At 40.6% G+C, this 21,344-nt stretch overlaps 2 protein-coding genes across 2 annotated transcripts in view; one reads left to right on the top strand and one right to left on the bottom strand.

Moving 5' to 3' along the window:
- Positions 1 to 21,344, bottom strand: part of LOC309479447 (uncharacterized protein) — a 148,951-nt gene that overhangs the window by 18,724 nt on the left and 108,883 nt on the right. The window lies entirely within an intron of this gene.
- Positions 1,360 to 20,823, top strand: olfm4.2 (olfactomedin 4, tandem duplicate 2). The gene is made up of 5 exons (XM_082143543.1): positions 1,360 to 1,553; positions 1,685 to 1,852; positions 18,445 to 18,657; positions 18,732 to 18,876; positions 19,928 to 20,823. Exons 1-5 carry the CDS (start codon positions 1,497 to 1,499, stop codon positions 20,728 to 20,730), a joined length of 1,386 nt encoding a protein of 461 aa, XP_081999669.1. The 5' UTR covers positions 1,360 to 1,496; the 3' UTR covers positions 20,731 to 20,823.

The following is a 21,344-nucleotide window of genomic DNA, read 5'->3' as shown; positions in this document are numbered from 1 at the left end:
TCCGGACACGTCCCTCTGCCAGTTGTTTTACTCCCTGACCAAGGGGACCCTTGGCACGGATGCACTGGCACATAGCTGGTCCCGGGGCCTACGCAAGTATGCGTTTCTCCCAGTGAGCCTACTTGCACAGACCATGTACAAAGTTAGGGAGGAAAAGGAGCAGGTCTTGCTAGTTGCATGTATTGGCCCAACCGGAACTGGTTCCCAGAATTCATGCTCCTTGTGACATCCCCTCCCCGGCCTAATCCTCTGAGTTTGGACCCGCTGTCTCAGAGACGGGGCACCCTATGGCCTGTAAATCTATATTAAATTATGGGATTTCATTCAATGCTTTCACAATCTTTACTTTTTTAAATAATTGCATGTATTTTTAAAAAATATTTTTATATTAACATTTTAATATATTTATATATTAATATTAATTATATTAATTAATATAGTACATTTATTGAACAAAAATGAATTATTTTATTTATCAAAATAAACAGAAACACTTTGCTAACGTGATTGTTTTGAACAAGTATTAACTTCGACATTATTAAAAACATTTTATTTTAGCTGAAGTATTTGTATCAATACTGTGTCTATTTTTTGCCCCATGCTGGTTTTACCGTGTGTCTGTGGGGTAAAAGACCCCCTCGTGACCTCGTACATTTATAATATTTTTAAACAAAATAAACCACTTTTATGATTTATTTTCACACAAAAAAACAACATATTTATTCTGCAATCATACACTATGTGAATAGTGAAAAGCAAATTAAGTTGTGCCTTTAGCCCCATTGTTTCCTATATTTTAAAAGACAATACATGTACCTTTACAGAAAAAAGGTTTTTAGTATGAACTACCTTAAAATTAATAGAAGTTGTATACTTAAGGCAATATGTATACTTTTACTACAAAATATTGCTGAAATGGTTTTTCTTTTTTGCAAGTGAAAAGTCAGAATCACCTTATAATTTAGAAAGGCACATTCCCTGCGATACATTTTTTATTGAATTGATCCACATACAAAAAAGTTAAATAAAATGAATTAAAGTTTACTCTATCAAGGCCACCCCCAAAATACATTTCTTTTTTATTTAAAAAACATTGTGTGTGTGTTACCAGTTATGTTGCTTTTTATTAGACACTCCTAATATTATTGCATTATTTTAGCATGGACGGATGAATAGATGGACGCACAAAGGCGGACAGACAGAGGTCTAGATCACATCAGCACTCAGGCATTGTGATGGCATGTTATTACAGTAATCCTTGAACCTTCTTCAGGATTGGCAAACAATGTTTCCTCTCAGAACGATTATGACAATAAAACATGTACAAACGTATTAAGCAAACATGAACTGTGTGCATATGTTCTAATGAGGAACTTCATCGTACATCCACTGGATGTCAAACACAACTGTCATGAGAATAAGACGTGCTGTAGATTAGTTCTGATAACATGCTGCATATAAGACCGTAGCTGAGAAAGAGACAAATATTTGGACACATGATGGATCTCCTGCTGCTTGTGCTCCTGCTCGTGGCTCCTGCTCACACATGGCTGGTAAGAGACTTACTAAGAGTCCCCCTGACACTCACTATCTCAGTTTTGATACATTGCTGAACCATTTCCAAAGATTCGATTTTCAAACATATCTTAACGTTAAGATGAATAATCCCATAATGTTTCTCCAGTCTCTAGAGGATTGGGGCTCTGGCAGAGTCGACGGCTCCGTCGGGGAGTTTGGACAGTGTGTTTGCAACGTGTTCCTGCCTGATACTTCATTCCCAGCGGACCGTGTGGAGCAAATACAGACGTCCTCAAATCAGCTCTCCTTAAAAATCAAACTCCACATCAGCAAGGTAGATTTATGTTTATATAGTCTAGATAAGCAGATTTTATATTCAACCCAACCAGTGTTATTTTAGCATCATAGAGATGCTTTTATAATTTGTATGAATTAAAAGTTTTGATTTAATATATATATATAAAATGTCTATATAGTTTTTATTCATTTTATGTCAGTTTTAGGGTTAGGGTTAGATTGTACAGTACAGCAAGTTATAAACTAATTGAAAATGAGAAATGTTTCCTTAATTTTATTCCAGTTAATGTTTATTTTATTTCAAGTAACAAAGGCGTTTTAGTTTTTTTTTAATGGTTTTAGTTTTAGTTAACTATAATAACCCTGGAGCCAACACATTACCACTAGGGGTATAACGATACGATACGATATTATTGCGATACTCCAAGACATATGGTAAAAGGTTAACAAAAAATTTACAGCTGATTATAATGCTAAATTTGGTTTAACATTGTGTGTGTAAATGAACAGGCTTGGACTTGTGTGCTGGAAAAAGCACAGGACAATAGAGACACCAGAATACCAATATTCATGATTCTGAAGATGAAAATACAGCATTATTGTAGATGAATATGCTTGATCTCTGTCACTGTGTTATGAAGCATCAGAGTCTGGGGGATCCATTCGCAGCGTGATTTATTAATAGGAGTAGTCAAACAGGCAAAGGTCAGAACCAGCAGATACAGCAGTGAAGACAAGGCTTAATCGTAGTACAAAACCAGGCAGAAGATCAGGGCAGGCAGCAAACAATCAAAGTCAGAGATCCAAGCAGAGGTAACGTAGGCAAGCAGCAGACAGGGAGAAATCCAGAAACGGGCAAGGTCAAAAATACAAACAGGCAGTCACAGGAATAAATGCTCAGTAGAGTTCACAACAGTAAAACAAGACTTCGCAGTGAGGGTGAGAATGTGTGAGACATAAATAGTCCATAGAATGAGGATCAGGTGTGACTGTAATCAGGAACAATGCAGGTGAATAATGCAGTGCAGGTGTATGAAGTAATCAGTCCAGGTAGATGCAGGATGGGAAATGTAGTCTGTGAGTGAATATGATAGTCTTATGTGGAGTGCCCTCTGGTGGCTCTCAAGGGCACTCCAGCTGGTGACCGTTACACACTGACTAGATATATTTAAAACATCAGACATTTGGCATTATCAGGACACACTAATATTCCCCCTTGCATTACAATGTAAAAAAATTCTAACCCTCCCAAATCAAAAATGTCAAGTGACCGATAACATCTACATTTTTCAATTGGCCCAAGTGAAATTCTTGTTGCAATAGTCTGTTAACATTGGCTCAGTGAGAAATAATATGTCAGACTAATTGAAAAATGTAGATGTTATCGGTCACTTGAAATTTTTGACTTGGGGATGTAAATTTTTTTTACAGTGTATTATACATTATATTCAACATTATATATAGTAGTTTCATGTAGTAATAATTAAAACTTTCACTAAAACTCTGAAAACGTGATTTTTTTTCCTCACACAGTAATTTTTATTTTGGGTGAACTATCCACAATACATATTGTTGCATTTTTGTATTGTGATATATTGTGACAATTTATTTTTACACCCCTAATTACCACAACTGATTTTTGTAAAAATTTAATAATTTAACCAAAAATTTTATAGTTTGAGTATTTAGTTTCTAAATGCCTCCATTGGTTTTCAGTCATTTCAATGAATTTGATGGCTTTCTGCAGACTATCAGTAGTTATTAAGGTGCACAGAGTGTCAAAATGATTGATTGGTGACCTCTTGACCTTGCCATCTCACTGAACCACCCAGGTCGTGCCCTACCGACGACCTTGACCACCCAGGCCGGTGTCACCTTTGACCTTGGGTATCCTCCGGGGATGAAAATGACCTATGACCCCATTGGATGATTGGTTTGCCTATGTTGGCCTATGACCTCCTGAGTATAATACGTCCTTTGATTAATTTTTGAGCTTTGACATGTTATAATTTAAGTCCTGAGGGTTATTTTTGACCTATGACATCCAGTGGCATCCGCATTCCATATCATGCTTATGTAAATGCAGGTCTAATGATGATTAAGGAAAATTTTTAACAGCCCATATCACAATATGCACGCACACGCACGCACGCGCGCGCGCGCGCGCGCACGCACGCACACACACACACACACACACACACACACACACACACACACACACACACACACACACACACACACACACACACACACACACACACACACACACACACACACACACACACACACACACATCAAACTGGTATTACACACTAACTACAGTTGAAAAGGTGCAAAACATTCTATTCTTCTAAAAGAATATAAATTAAATGATAACAATCACTCAATATACAAATAAACACCTTTCTAAATTTACTGAAACACAGTTAACCATTTATTTTAGTTTTAGATTAATTTTTTTTTAAATTAAATCATCTTACATTTTCAGAGAGATTAAAGGGTTAGTTCACCCAAAAATTTTAATTCTGTCAGTAATTACTCACCCACATGTTGTTCCAACCCCGTAAGACCTTCGTTAATCTTCGGAACACAAATTAAGATATTTTTTATTAAATCTGAGTGCTAGATCACTCCTCCATAGGCTTCTAAGACACTATAACTTGCTGGCCCAGAAAATGTATTAAAGACATTGTTAACATAGTCCAAGTGACTCCAGTGGCTCAATCTTAAGTTTATAAAGCGACGAGAATACTTTTTGTGCGCAAAAACAAACAAAAATAACGACTTTATTCCACTTTTCATTTACTTCTCTGGGCCTTGAATCTTTTCACGTAGCAAGCCAACATGAGCGTGTTTGACTCAAGGGTGCCCTCTATTTGAAGAGAGCACCTGAGAAGCTACTGGCTCAACACGTAAGCTATAAAACCTAGCAAACGTATTAGGTGTCACCCAACCCGCAGCTCTACAAACATCTGCCAGCGAGGCACCCTGCACCAGCGCCCAGGAAGCAGCAATACTCCGTGTAGAGTGGGCATGCAACCCTGGGGGACAAGGTACACCTTGGGTATCGTATGCCAAGATGATGGCATCCACTATCCAGTGGGCCAGCCTTTGCTTAGAGACTGCCTTCCCTTTCTGCAGGCCTCCGAAACAGATGAAGAGCTGATCTGAGGTTCTAAAGCTTTGCGTTCTGTCCAGATAAGTCCGTAAGGCGCGGACTGGACAGAGAAAAGCTAGGGTTGAGTCTGCCTCCTCCAGGGGCAGCGCTTGCAAGTTCACCACTTGATCTCGAAAGGGAGTAGTGGGAACTTTCGGCACATATCCGGGCTGAGGTCTCAGTGTCACCTGAGAGTCAGCCGGCCCGAATTCCAGGCACGATTCGTCTACCGAGAAAGCGTGCAGGTCCCCTACCATCTTGATAGAAGCCAGTGCAAGCAAGAGAACTGTCTTGAGAGACAGAATTGCTAACTCCACTGTCCGCAGGGGCTCAAAGGGAGGTCTCTGAAGTGCTGTTAACACCAGAGATAGGTCCCAAGAAGGTATGGAAGAGATGCAAGGAGGGTTCAACCTCCTTGCTCCCTTAAGGAACCTGACGATCAGATCGTGCTTCCCCAGGGATTTCTCACCAACTGCATCGTGATGAGCGGCAATAGAGGCAACATACACTTTGAGGGTGGAGGGAGAAAGCCCTCGCTCCAACCCCTCTTACAGGAAAGAAAGCACCGATCCAACCGAATAAAACTCGGGGGTTTTCTCCGAGTAGAACACCAATCGACGAACAGGTTCCAGCTGAACCGACTGGGGGTGGAGTCGCCATTCTGTAGGCTTTATTTGTTGTCGTGAGAGCCTGTCAGCGGCACGATTGAGCAGACCTGGAATATGAATGGCACAAAGCGACCTCAGATGCTTCTGACTCCTCCAATCTGACCAGTACATGCTTGCCGAGCAGCTGCGTTTTGAGGCGTCTCAAAGCAAGTAGTACCGCTAACAACTCGAGGCAATGGATATGCCAATGCAGCTGAGGACCTGTCCAGCGTCCTTCTACTGCATACCCGTCGTGCGTGGCCCCCCAACCTGTCTTGGAGGCATCTGTGAACACCACCGCATGCCTGTACGCTTGTATCATGGACACACCGGACCGGAGAAACACAGCGTCTGACCAAGGTTGGAAGGATTTCCGGCAAGTTCGAGAAATCGCAACCGGGAACCTGCCGTCTTTCCACGCCCTCCATGGGACCTGGCCCAGAAGCCAATGCTGAAGTGGTCTCATATGTAACAACCCCAGCGGCATGACTGCCACTGCGGAAGCCATATGCCCCAGGAGCCTCTGAAAGTATTTCAGTGGAACCACCTTCCTGCTCTTGAACGTATCCAAGCAGTTCAGCATCGACTGGGCACGATCCTCCGTTAGACGTGCCATCTGTTTGACTGAGTCCAACTCCATACCGAGAAAAGGGATGCTCTGCCTGGGGGTGAGCTTGCTCTTTTCCCAGTTGACCTGAAGACCCAATAGACTGATATGCTGGAGCAGCAAGTCTCTGTGTTTGCACAACTGTTCCCGCGACTGAGCCAGTATCAGCCAGTCGTCAAGGTAGTTGAGGACACGAACACCCTGTTCTCTCAAGGGACCTTCGTAAAGACGCGGGGGGACAGAGACAGTCCAAAGGGTAGGACTTTGTACTGATACGCCGACCCTCGAACGCGAACCTCAGGAATGGCCTGTGTCGCGGCAGGATGGAGACGTGAAAGTACGCGTCCTTCAGGTCTACCGCTGCAAACCAATCTCCTGGATGTGGCACCACTGACGTACCAGGAGGAGGGCAGCGAAGTGGAGGGCAGGGACCCAACCCGGAGGGCCCTAAGGCGGTCCGGAGGGGGGTCTGTGTACGTATCACACAAACCTGCCTCCACTTGGTGGCATTGAGTACGGGAGGAGGCAAACCTGGGTCCTTGAACCGTACTCGTCTGCCAACTGGCGACACAAGAGGGGATTGAGGCAGGCCAGACTGATCTGGGGTGTCTGATAATCTGAACCTCTTGAAACCCAGGGTTGAGAATTTGTCCCTTTGGCGATTCGGGTTGCCCACAGGCTCCATAAGCCGCGTCTGACAAAGCAGACAACGACTCCAGAGCCTGTGAGGGGAAACACGGTTCGCCAGAGCCGGATGTAGCACTCAAGGATAGTGAGGGGGGAGGAGCCATCCTGGTCACTTAAAGGGTGCCTTCCATGACCTGGTTAGCTCCCCATGCATCTCGAGAAAGAAAGGTACTGGAGCGGTGGGCAAAGCCCGACCCGCTCCAAGAAACCAATCATCCAGCCGAGACTGAGCGGGCCCGGGCGGAGGATTCCACTCGAGCCCGACAGCCTCGGTGGCCCGTTTCAGCATAGCTGACGACTGTGGATCTGACTCAGGCCATGCTGTACAACCCAGGGGGGACAGCACGGGGGAATCGTCCCAGACAGTATACAGCTCGCCCTCAAATGTAGTGGTCGGCATCCTATCCCCCTGGTGAATTTCCAATGGAACGTCTAATTCACCCATTACAGATGAATCAGTGCGCTCAACACTAGAATCCAAAGGTATCGATGTGAAGGAGTTGTGATGAGTCCACGGGGAATAATCTCCGGGCGGAGCCTCAAACACATCTCTGCGATCACCTGACTCACACCACCGGCGAGGGAGTGGCGCAAAATCAGGGACTCTACATTCGCAAGCGAACGAGAGTCTATATCTCAACGCCTAGAAAGGCATATTTTCACACAGAAAACATGCACCATCCACCAAAGCTGCCTCAGCATGTTGTATGCCCAAACACGCAACACAAAAATTGTGACCATCACAGAGGGCTAGGGAACGACCAAACCCTGCAGCGCACAGGTGGAAAGACATCCTTCTTCCGGAGAAGAAAGATGAAAAATTCACCCGTGTTTACTTCCTTGGAATAATGCCCTTCACCAGTGCTGGGGCACACAGGGATGTCCGCGGGAAACCCCGTCAGTGAAGCACTCACTTTCCTCACCCTTAAACCGACCGTCAGCCAACAAACTCAAAGGTTGCTGTGAGAACAGCAGTTAAGAGATTCAGAAGCTCGCGATCACCGCTGCCACACGCTGTAACGTCAGCACTGGGAGAGCTTCCAACAGAAGTGCCGACACACACAGGCTTGTTATTAAAGTACACTTTCAGAGATATCGACATAACAAACGATCGGCTCCGAAGCGAAAAGAATGAATGGTGGGTGCATCCACTTCCCTGTTATACCCACGCTGCAGGGCGGGGCGTGGATTGCGCACCTGCCAAAGCTCATTTGGCTTGATTTGTATACTATATCGAAGACATCTGGCTCCCTGGCGTGATCCCATCAGTCGGTACGATCGACTAAGTCGAACGTTACCCGACTGAAGGGGAACTATAAGCAATGAGGAAATTGCCATTAATAATTACTGTATAGTTAGGAAGGACCGGAATTGAAATGGGGACGGGGTTTGTGTATGTGTGCGCTCAGATGTGGCTTTTAACTGTAGAGATGACATTGCTAGTGATTTAGAGATTGTTTGGATGGACATATGTTTACCAAAAACCAAACCCATTTTATTGGGGGCTTGCTACAGACCGCTGGGCCATACCACTTTTTATGATAAGTTAGAAAAAGTTCTCTTGAGCCTATCAGACAAAGAGAGCTCTGAGATGATTTGAATGGGGGATATGAACACCAATGTGTCGGGCTGTGCTCATCCTTCCGGCAAAATGCTGGAGGACCTGTGTCACTCTTTTGGTCTTGAACAGCTTGTAAAACAGTTCATGAGAATAAGCAAGACTTGTGAGAGTATTATTAATCTGATCTTAGTATCAGACAAAACTAAAATATCTCAAAGTGGTACTATTATTACGGCATAAGTGATCATAATATAATTTTTTGTACAAGAAAAACGGGTTAAAAAAAAACTTTTACTCTCACAAGACTGTACTATCGAGATCATTTAAATATTACTCCCAGGAAACTTTCAAGATGCTGGCTGATGTGGATTGGTCCCCTGTTGTAAATTGTTCATGTGTTAAAATAGAATGACTATCACTATAAGAATGATATATCAAATAATAAAGATATCCCAAAAAAGTTGTGAAAGACCTTAAAGGAATTGGTTGGCCGCTAAGACAAATACTAAGAAACCAAGAAGCAACAATTAAGGGTATCCTAAATTTCAATAAGAGGTTGCTAATCATTTTAAAGGTATAGCGGAGGATGTTTTACTTCCTGGTGGGTAGTCTAAACTATTGGTCCTCCTAATTGTCAATCATTCTGGTGAATCAATCAAACTTTTCAAAAAGTGGAGAGGGCGGGTCTTATCTAAAATTTGGAAAGATCCTCCGCTATACCTTTAATACTTACTTCACTTCAATAGCAGAACAGCTGGCCTCAAATCTTCAACCTTCCTATGGGTTATTCAACATTAATAGGGTGAAATCATTCTAAGGGCCCTGGGTTAGATGGGTTATCCCCTCAGATTTTACGAGATGTCGCTGCCCAAATAGCCCCATTCATCTCCCATATTTTTAACCTGTCTGTTGAAACTGGTGTTTTCCCCAATGATCTCAAGAGGGCCAAGGTAGTTCCCCTTTTAAAAAAGGGAAACAGCCACAATCCTGGTAATTACAGAACGGTCTCTATTTTATGCACAGTATCAAAAAATTTTTGAAAGGTTGGTCAATGAGCAATTTAATAAATACAACTTCATGTTTAAATTCCAATCCAGATTTAGGAAGTCACATTATACCGAATCATGCCTACTCTATTTATCCGACACCATACGCAGGGAAATAGATCATGGAAATCTCTGCGCAATGGTGTTATTGGATCTTCAAACGGCATTTGATACGGTGAATCATGACAGACTGATTGCCAAACTTGAGGCCTTACTGTGCGTTCACACCAAAAGCGAATAGCGCGTCAAATTCTCGTCTACCGCGTCTAGTTGGACGCTTGAACATTTTTAATCCATTCGCGCGTCCAGAGCGAAATTGACGCGCGTAAAAAGCAAAAGTTTTAAGCGAAATTGACACGTGTCTGAGGCGAAATCCGCTTCTTGTGGGAGGGGCAAGTGCTAGGCGGTTGTCTGTTTGTGTTGTAAATGGCTGATGTTGATCAAGCATTCCTCGAGAGAGTTACCGCTCTGTATTTGCTTTTGAAAGCAGAACATCGGCATAGGGGTCATCGTCCACCGAGACCTTCCGGAGGCGTACCCAGTTTGGCGAGTTTCACCATTTTCTCCAGGAGCTGCGCCTGGATGACGGCCGCTATCAGCGGTGCCTCCGCCTGTCCCGCGCCCAGTTTGATGACCTGTTGTCCCGCATCGGAGCGAGGATCACCCTCGCCCACATAATCTGTAATTTATTTTTGTATTAATGATAAATGGAGCCAGCCTCCAAAAGTAATTAACCTGTCCTGTGATTTTTTTTTCTTCTTTTCTTTCTCACACAACACTGTCCAGACACGAACTATGTTCTTATACACTAAAATATATTGGTTGTCTTTACATTAGAATAATGATGTTTCATATAATCTGGAATTAGATATGGAATAAATAGCATTCAATACAAAATGAATATATATCATATATTGAAATCAAGTTGTCTTTACATAAGAATAATGATGTTTCATATAATCTGGAATTAGATATGGAATAAATAGCATTTAATACAAAATGAATATATATCATATATTGAAATCAAGTTTTTGTGATAAAAGATTTACTTTGTTTTAACTTCACCACGTGACAGCAGCAAGCAGGCTCCTGATTGGTTAACGCGGCGCGAACTGACGCCAAAGTTCAGATTTTTCAACTCGGGCGTCAGACGCGTGAATGCCAGTCCCTCCAGAAAAACGCGATTATGCGATCGCATGATTCAATGCATAATCAGCCAAAGTCCGCATATTTATGCGGGGGACGCATTTTTTCAAATACGCCGCACTTTCGCCGCATAAATTGCAGATTTCCGCGCGCAAAATATGCGGGCTTGCATGATTTCATAATCCCCGCATTTTCGTTGCAAAAAGTCACATATATCTTAGCATTAAGTTGAAAAATGTTGCGTTTACTTCGCACAAGCGCAACCATTTCCCCTGTTGCCATGGGAACGTTATGAAGTGACGTAATTACGCGACATCATTGAAAAGCTGCAAACCCCGCGATGCGATGAAACCATGATGATTTGTAAGTTTGAGCCATGTGTTTATTAAGGTCTGAAATAAAACAAGATGAGAACTTAAATATTCCCAGCACTTTATGTGATGTAGTATGCTTGCTTATCATAGGAAGTAATAAGAAATGACTCTTTACATTAAAGTAGTAGCCTAATGAATAGGGTGTTGGGAGAATCACTTTTTTTTTTTTCTTTTTTTTTTTTTTTCAAGTTCCCGCAATTTTTGCAAGTTCCCGCAATTTCATCGCATAAAATTGCATAAATATCCTGCATATTCCATCGCATTTTTTAAGAAAACGTGCCGCATAATCAAGGATTTTTGCCCGCAACAATCACAAAAAAACTCAGTGTTTTTCTGGAGGGACTGGAATGCACAAAAAGCACCAAATAAAATCATTCGCGTCCACCGCGCCGCGCTAAACGCCTCATTCGCACCGCAGGACCTCCAGACGCGCGTAAACGCGTCTTTGCATTGACTTAACATTGAAATCACTCGCGCCAGACGCTCTATTCGCGTTTGGTGTAAACGCACCATTAGGGGCAGACAGCTCCACCTGTAGGTGGTTTAGATTTTACCTATCAGGGAGAGAACAATTGGTGGTCTTAGGGGGAGTACTGTCAGACCCTTGTGTAGTTGAATGTGGCGTTCCACAAGTAAGTATTCTCGGACCGTCCTTATTTTTAACATTTCTGTACGCTGATGACTCGGCACTTTTAATGTCTCATAAACAACAATCCACTCTAGAGATTAACCTGAGCTCTGAGCTATCTTCTGTAAACAACTGGCTGATTGACAATATGCTGCCCCTTAATTTTGATAAGACAGAGGCCATCTTGTTTGGCTCAAAATACAGATTGAATAGATGCTCAGAATTTAGGGTTATTTTGAATATTGTGGTCAGTACAAAAGCGTCAGTAAAATACCTGGGTTGCATCCTAGAAAACAACTTGGATGCAGTGTTGTTTTTGGCAGCCCTTTTAGTTTTAGTCTTAGTCTTAGTCTTTTGGACGAAAATGCTTTTTAGTTTTAGTCACATTTTAGTCACTTATAAACTTGATAGTTTTAGTCAAGTTTTAGTCGACGAAAACGCAAAAAGGTTTTAGTCAAGTTTTAGTCAATTTTAGTAAAAAAAAAAAAAAAAAAAAAGAAAGTAACTTAGTCTTTAAAAAATTAATTTAGGTTAAAAAGTATTGGACATGGGCTTAGGTTTGACAGGTTGTAGCAAGTGTTGCAATTCATAACATTTTTTTTTTTTTAAATAACCCCTTAATGATGACTTCTGGTGAATATTGTGGAAACTAATTGATACATTTAGATAAATATATTTCATACCTTATAGCATATTATAATACAACTTATTAGGCCTATATATTTATAGAATAGCAAAGTAGGCCTAATATACAAGACTGAACCACATAGATGTGAAATATAAAGGCTATCATGATAATTTTGCCAACAATGAACCATGGATTTGTTTAGTTTATAATACGTTTTATTTTTAACTTAAACAAATACAACATATAACATTCAAAACTCACCGGCTTAGACTGCATTTGAAGAAAAATAAACACAACAGTTTTCTGTAGCCTTGTGTGCGAACTTATTCAATAGAATTATTAGATTATCTCCTGATGCGTGCTGCTTAATATCACACACTCCGCCGTGACAAACAGAAAAAACGCGACGGCATATGGTACAATTGGCCTTGTATTCATTGTCCCTCACGCATTCCAGCTACGGGTAGTCATTTTACCATTCAATTTTACATTTCTGTGCTCTTTTCTTTCTCGCCGGCGGCCGGCTGCTCGGAGCGAGGTAGTCATTTTTACATTTCCCGCTGTTGTCACTTGTCGTCATCGTTGCTACGATACGTGACTCACAATGCGAAACGACCAATTAAAAAGGCATTCTCTGATGATGTTCCAAGATGTTAAAAACGCTACGCTGATCATAGACAAACAGGGGGAGAAATTAGTATCTACCGCACCGTCGGTTTTTTTTTCTCGGTTGGCAACCCTAATTGAACGTCAGACTTATAATCATTTTCGTTCCGTCTCGTCTCGTCAACGAAAACTCGAAAACGTCTCGTCATATTTTAGTCACCTTAGAGCCATTTTTAGCTAGTCATCGTCGCGTTATCGTCATAAAAAAAAGGTGCGTCAACGAAATAATTTCGTTATCGTCATCGTTGACGAAAACAACACTGCTTGGATGGCAGGAATATGGCCAATAAGGTTCTGAGTAAAGTCACCGGGCTCACTAAGTTTTTAAGTCAAGTCAAGTCAAGTCAAGTTTATTTGTATAGCGCTTTTCACAATACAGATTGTACACAACAGATTGAGGCCTAACAAACAGATTGAGGCCTAACAAAACGACTTAAAGGGAGGCTGCAAACAGCACAGAATAAATTATAAGAGTAATTCTGAACCTGGGCCATAGGTCTCATATAGGTAGGTCACAATTTGTTGAGCTCAACTGGCTCTCTGTTGAGTCGCGTGTTATTATGTCAAGTCTGACCATGACCCATAAAATATTGTTTGGTAATGTCCCAAATTTTTTGTCGTGTCTTATTACTAAGGTAAAGGAGACACACAATATTTACACTCGTGGCAGCATGTTCAGTGGAACAAGTTAGACTGGCAAATTAAAGTCATTTCCAGCATGAACTTTTTTTAAAAGAGAATCAAGGACTGGTTACTAGAGAAGGTAGCGGAATAGAACCAGGGGCCAGTTACCGTTTTTATTTTATTTTAGAAAAATGTTTTTATGTTATCTCATTGATTATCACACAGTTTGTAAGTGTCTTGGTCTGATGTTATGTGTTGAGGACCACAATGGAAATAAGTCCTGGACTTTGTGTTTTTATCCTCTATACAATTTGATAGGGGTGTGACGGTTAGTATATAACCGTGAGACCGACGGTTATAGTTGAACACCGTCATTAGAACTCTATATCCGCCAAAACCGTGTTATTAAAATATTTTTTACAAACATTTTTTATCATAGAGAATGTTTAAATACTAATTAAAAACAATTGTTAACAGTCTGTGTTATTAATGGTCTACGTCGTTTCCAACTGTATTTGATTCTTTGCCAAGTAGCCCCTGACCGACCGCCAATCATTTGAGATAGAAATAAAAGCTATGACTATGATATAGTGGTGTGCCATAATTATGAGATTTATTAAACAAATGAAAAACATTTGCAATAATAAACATTAGCAATAAACATTTGCAATAATAAACAACGTATCGTTACCGATAACTGATCGTGCAGTTTAATTACCCCTTGACTTGCCCCAAACATGTTTGATAAAAGAAACATAATACAGTGTGTATATATATGATGTGTATTACATTTTAGCTCAAAAACAATTGTAATAAAAGATAGGATCATAATATATCGGGAGACATGGTTTTTACCACTTAAAGTTTTGTTTTGTAAATCGTCAGACATGATTTTTACCACTTTGCTTTGTAGAAAGCCTTTCTTTAAAGCGAATTTCGTTTTGTACAAATTGTATATTAATTTTAATAAATATTTCATCAACCAATTGCATGTTTTTAATAAATAAAAAGCAAATATAGCAGACAATATAATAACCGTGACATTGAGGCGCCGGCGCGCCGCGTTCACTTGCATTGCATTGTTAATAGCCTTTCTTTAAAGCGAATTTCGTTTTGTACAAATTGTATCTTAATTTTAATAAATGTTTCATCAACCAATTGCATGTATTTAATAAATAAAAAGCAAATATAGCAGACAATATAATAACCGTAACATGGAGGCGCAGGCATTGCATTGTGAACTAGAGCGCATCTCATCGTAAATGAATGAAACTCGGCGTAGGCCTATGCCTCATACATTAGCATTAAATATCTTTGCTGTATCCTTTCTAGAACAGAAAAGGGCTTGCGGCTCGCATCAGCAGAGCATTGCATCGTCCATAGACCGCAAAACAATCAGCGGATGGCAGGCGGGTGCCTTTTTGTTTCATGGGTAAGGCATTCTGGATATAATTAAATAAATCACATCAAATCAAAAATAAATAATGGTATGAATAATATGTGTAATATATATATATATATATATATATATATACATACATACATATACACACACTAATATGGAGAAGTATATTTGCATGTTTCGTTTGGTAAACACTATCAATCGCTTTCGTTGATATAATTAATATTATATAATTATATAAGTATTATATGTATATACATATATGATTGTATTTTAATATAAGCAACTTAAGATATTTTTGTGGTGTTTATATTAATTATTTCTACTTATTGTTTTTAATCTATGACAGAGTTTGAGTGCTAGATGTCCACAGCGCTCTATGGTCTGTGAGGAAAACATAATGTCACAGACATAGGATACGAAACAATGGATAATTCAGCGGACATCATTTTACGATGTGATTCACAGAGGAGCTCAGAGACCTATTGTGTATTTTTTTTAACTCTCAGGAGTAATTTATTGACGCAGCAGTATTTTTATCAATGTGCGTGATGGATGGGAAAAGCATCGTGCCCGTAGGCTGCACAGATGCTAAACAAAAGCGAATTCAGTGGAGAAGCAATCACTGAGTACGTTTTATGACATGATGCCCAAAGGCTCAGCTGGTCTGTCACCCTATATCCTGAAGCTATCATTAATGATCCTCAAGTAACTTATTTATCTGAAGACGCGGCGGTGATTGGAAGGACCTTTAAGCATCCCGTCAATGGGGGGCGGGGCCTGAGGCATCACAGGCTCTAAATGTTTTCATTGTTTCTCTCTCTCTCTCTCTCTGAAGATAGGGCTATGTGGCAAGTTTCTTATAGGGATGCTTCACTGCTGGAAAGATGAATGTTTATTTAAATTGGGTCATTTATGTAGTAGAAATGTTACATTATTTTAGAATTTGGTGCCTTCTAGACTGAGAAAAGCCAGAAAATGTATTTTTGGCTCATGTGGATGAAAGACAACAACTCCCAGAATGCACCTGCTTTGCTGCCCTATATGAGACCACTCCCAAGCCATGCCTACCGGATACAGAGGGCAGTATCGGAAGAAATTATACAACTAGGGTACTAGTTGACTCGAAACTGAAAAGACGCCTTTTTATCATGAGTCTCCGTGACGAGTTAGTCCGCCCCAGCTCGAGTCTGCCTGGGCCCTTCGGACATGTCCGGCCGGGATTTTGAGATTGCCCAAAATGTCCGGGATTCAGCTTTTGCGTTCTACAGTCGCCATTCATTATGTTTACTGTGGCGAGCAAGACGAGGCTGAGGGCCGTGGGAGAACTGATGAGCGAAACCTGTGAGACGCACCGGTCTCTTATCTCTCACGGAGGAGCGGAAGCATAAAAGGAGGAGCGACGACAGTGGAGATCGAGAGAGGCCGGCCTGGAGTTTATTTGATGTTTATGTTTTATTTGATGTGACAGCAGTCGTCCGTGAGGGGTTGCTGTCTTTTACTTTTGTTTTATATTTATTTTATTTTAATTCATTAAGTCTATAAATGTTCGCCGGTTCCCGCCTCCTTCTTCCCATAAAAACAAACCTCGTTACATTTACATTATTTGACACTGACACATACGTGCCAGCTTTGCAGGTCATGCATTCTGCTTCACACGGATCCCGACTGAGGCGAAAACACAGGAATTTTCTTAGCACTGCTAAAACGCAAATCAACCGATCATGTTTAGTGTTCATGTAAACACTACATTCAGATTCGCCAATCGGAATGAATTCAGTCTAAATGAAACAAAAGGTGTGCATGCAAACATAATGAATGGCGACTATAGAAAGCAAAAGCCGAATCCCAGACATTTTGGGCGATCTCGAAAACCTGGCCGGACAGGTCCGGAAAAAAGAGGATGTATGGTCACCCCTACTACTCAGCTTTCTCCACAGAACAAGAGCCTGTTAGCTTAGCTTCAAAAAAAAGATGGCTGACACTATTTGTACATTCTGTGAGTGAGATCCCACCCTCTATGGGCGGGTTGAAAAAGTGCGGAACGAGCTCCTCCTACTGGCTGTAGTCTCTCAACTCTGGCCAAAAAATCCTTCAATGACGCAAAATGACGTTTTTTGCGTCATCAGAGGATTTTTTCCAGAAACAAAATACTTAAATCTCTCGTCTCAAGGGGACATGAGGGAGGGAAGCACGGTCATTCGAAAATAATACAGGTTTTCTACGGATACAAAGCTCAATGCTAATCGGTGAAGTATCCCTTTAAGAATATACTGAACATTTCTCATGTGTGAGATGACTTGTGACACTTCAAATTTTTAAGTATTTTACATACCCCATGATAAATAAAAAATATACTTTAAGTTTAAGTCAAATTTTCCATAGACCATCGATGTAGAATATTTGTTTTTATTAAGACTTTAAAGAACTCATTACATTTAATTTAAAACATTTAATTTTTAAAAGATCTAATTTAAACTTTTGAGATTATAATTTGAAATAAATTCAGCTGTAACAAAACATTCAGAATGTCTCATCCTGATCACTGACCACCCTCGGGTCACCAGACGTCCCAAATCTAAGCTGTTGTCCCGAATCCCGAATACGGCCCTAATTGTCCCGAAAATTATACTTAAGCAAAATCTTGAGTAGTTCTTGTCTGATAAAACCTTAAAAACTGTCCATGGAGGTTGAGTCGTCCTGCAGCCAGCCCCCGTCGGCTGCTCATTGGCTGCAGCATCTTTTCTGTTTCTTTTTTTTTTTTTTAAGTTCTACAAAGATACTGAAGGTGCGAATTTAGATATGCATTGATAGGCTAATTTTCATTCATTCGTTTCGTTGGCATGGCTGGTGTACTGGAACCCCAACACGCCGCTAAAAAGCAAAAACGTCTCTGCAGGTACCAGGAGGAGTGGGTCATTTTATTCACAATGACATTTGAGTTCATGATATTAATGTTGTTTTTTTGTGGCAGACTAAAGACTAATGACAGACTGTTGATCTTTGAATAAAAACATGTATGGTTCAGGTTTGAAATCCATTCTCTTTTATTATAGGCTATGTGGTCTAATATCATAGTAAGCCTACCCATTCAGTGGCCCAGTGGGTGGGGCAAGGTCAAGAGGTCACCAATCATTTTGACACTCTGTGCACCTTATTAACTACTACTATCATTTACAGCACAGGCCATGTTCATCCTTGTCATATTTTCTTTGACCTAGTGTAGTTTTATTGATGGTTTTTTGAGAATGAGGGCGTCACACAACCTGTTCATATCTGTTTGATTTGATGAGTTCTACCAACTGACAGAAGAGTTTGTGATCGAACACACAACCGTTGACATCAACAACTAAAGATATTCTCCATCTCGCTGTTAAAAGTCAATTAAATCAAAGCATTTTCCTATATGCTAATCATCCATTTCTCATTTTTTTAAATTCCATTTAATGTGCTCAGGTCAGCAGTCTGAAAGTTCAGCTAGTCACTCTCCTCGGCCAGCTCTCCAACCTGACAGCTCGCGTGGAGAATCTGGAGAGCGGACCGGACAAGTACATCAAACTAGAGTTTGAGCTCCTCCGCATTGAGCTCAGAGAGTTTGAGGCTCTGGTCATGCAACTGAAAACGTCTCTAAACTCCTCTTCACCCGCCTTCGAGAGTCTTTTCATAGAGGTGAAACTTCCTTCACTTACACAAAACATGGCATTATAGTTTTTGCATGACTGTAATTTGTTTTCTTCTGTAAGATTCGCAATATGAGTTTAGTTGTGGACCAACTGGAGAGCTACGACCGAAGCAACTTAGAAGTGATTCGCATCGAGTTCGCCAAACTTCAGCGGAAACTGGAGAAATGTCAGGATGATAAGGAAGACTACTCTAATGCACAAATAGGTAGGCTAATACAAATTTTCTGAGAAAATGATACACCTTTGGCTTATTTGAAGTGTTTTATATGATACATGTAACAAGAAGGATTTTATTATTTTTATTTTATTACACTAAATGTGCATAGGCATCTCTTGTATCCATTCATTTTCTTATTCTTCAAATTTTTAGTCTATGGCAGAGTCTCTAACTCAATCCCTCTAGCGCCACTAGCTGACCAAACTTGTACTCATGTTTATGCTAATAACTTTTGAACTTTAAAAGGATTAGTTCACTACAGAATTAAAATTCCCAAATAATTTACTCTCCCCCACGTCATCCAAGATGTTCATGTCTTTCTTGCTTCAGTTGACAAGAAATTAAGGTTTTTGAGGAAAACATTCCAGGATTTTCCCCATATAGTGACTTCAATGGGGTCCAACGGGTTGAAGGTCCAGATTGCAGTTTCAGTGCCGCTCCACACAATCCCAGCCGAGGAATGTTCATGTCTTATCTTTCAAAAAAAAAATTATAATAATGTAGCTCTCTGATGCGTAATCACATTGGAAGGACACGCGTTTTCCGCTTCAAAAATGTAGGGAAGGGCGAAAAACTTTTTCTTGTCCAACTTCAAAATCTTGCATTCTTGCATATGGAGAAAAATCCTGGAATGTTTTCCTCAAAAACTAATTTCTTTTCGACTGAAGAAAGAAAAGACATGAACATCTTGGATGATGTTCCAAGATGTAAATTATCAGGAAATTTTTATTCTTAAGTGAACTACTCCTTTAAGGGCTAGTAACAAAATTCTCCTTTGATTTGCCTCAAGATTCGACTGCACCCTACGTCACCATGTCATTTTCCATCATGAATTTTTGCAGAATTTTCTTTTCAAGAAAAGTTGTCCAAAATGACGCACTACACACTTATACTCATGTCAATTATGCATCACAATTAAACATTTACAATCAGGTTTCATTTGCTAACTACATGCATTAAATGTTAGCTAATGCATTAATGTTAACAAATTAAGTGTTAAGTGTTATTATAAAAGTTTTTTTTATCTAAAATCTCCAAGGGTCCTGTAAGCATGGAGGCATTCTCAGGATTGGAAAACCCGTCATCAGCCAGCTAAACGCAGACTTGAATGGAGGTTTCAGGTATGGAGGATGGGGTAAAGACTCCAAGCCCTTGCCTGGCTCTGAGAACATGTACTGGTACTATGGCTATACGGACACTCTGGTCACTAAAATCACACAGTACTCAGACTACTACAAGCTGATCATGAGACAGGTCTTTAAGACACATGAGCTTTACGTCAGATACCAATATGATTGGCAAGGCACTGGAAACAACTACGTTGTGCGAGAAAACACCCTGTACTATCAGTTCAGAAGCACTTTTGGTATGGCAAAGTTCAACATGACCAGTGTAACAGCTCAGTTCAAGGTGATTCCCAAGGCCAGCGCCAGATTCTCCTACCATTACTCAGCCAACCAGAACCTGGACTTCGCAGCCGATGAGTCCGGCCTGTGGGTAACTTACGCCACGGAGGAATCGAACGGTAACCTGGTTTTAGGGAAGATCAACGAGGAGACATTTGAAGTAGAGCAGGTTTGGCAGACCAGCGAATACAAGGAGTCAATCACAAATGCATTCATGATATGCGGCGTTCTGTACGCAACCAGGTCAGTAGATACCCAAACAGAGGAGATCTTTTACACTTATGACACCAATAAAAACGAGGAAAGCCACGTTAGCATTCGCTTCGAGAAGTTCCAGGAATTTTACGTGTACCTGGACTACAATCCTGCCGATCAGAGACTTTATATGTACAACAACGGATACTATGTGTATTACAATGTGAAGTTCAAGGCTTAGATAAACCACTGCTTTCAAACTTTACTGATAATTGACAATGTAATCTTTTCTGTGGAAATACAAATATTACAATAAAATCATACACAAGCATCACCTCTTGCATGTTATTATCTTGTGTGTCATAGTTGTTCAGGTTTACCAAACATTTACTTTGTGAAACATTCAAAGCTTAAAAGCTGACAGCATAAACTAAAGTGCTTCAGCTGACATATAAAAATACATATTAAACATATAAAACAAACTTATACAGTCAACAGGAATAGTCAAAGTCTTTTCTTCAAAGTTTTAGGATTCTGACTTGCCATTCATGACTGCTGATGAACTGGAAGAATAAAAAAAAAAGGTATTTTAATCAAACATCTTGAAGTGTGGAAGTGCAAGCATCTGGACTGGTCTCTTTGCACACAATGCATGCTGGGAGATGCAGCCTTCAGACTGAAGCAACACACACTGCCTTCTCTGCATCAACAGCAACATTAACTTATACAACAGCGTGCATGATCACAAACGCTCCTAGTGCCAGCATTAGAACAAGCCAGTGATGAGGCAAACAGAAAACAGTGGCACATGGTGATTTTAGTTGCGTTTCTGTAAGAAAAAAAACATTTAAAAGT

The sequence above is a fragment of the Leuciscus leuciscus genome (genome assembly GCF_965113295.1).
Source record: "Leuciscus leuciscus genome assembly, chromosome: 17".
Lineage (NCBI taxonomy): Eukaryota > Metazoa > Chordata > Actinopteri > Cypriniformes > Leuciscidae > Leuciscus > Leuciscus leuciscus.
Note: the sequence above shows the minus strand (reverse complement) of the source record. Positions and strands in the feature narration are given on the sequence as shown.

What these genes read in the sequence shown, in the direction of transcription:
- olfm4.2 (XM_082143543.1), top strand. Translation starts at nt 1,497, where the DNA reads ATGATGGATCTCCTGCTGCTTGTGCTCCTGCTCGTGGCTCCTGCTCAC. An exon ending in CTCCTGCTCACACATGGCTG is followed by an intron (nt 1,554 to 1,684) that starts GTAAGAGACTTA and finishes ATGTTTCTCCAG; the next exon opens with TCTCTAGAGGATTGGGGCTC. An exon ending in TCAAACTCCACATCAGCAAG is followed by an intron (nt 1,853 to 18,444) that starts GTAGATTTATGT and finishes TAATGTGCTCAG; the next exon opens with GTCAGCAGTCTGAAAGTTCA.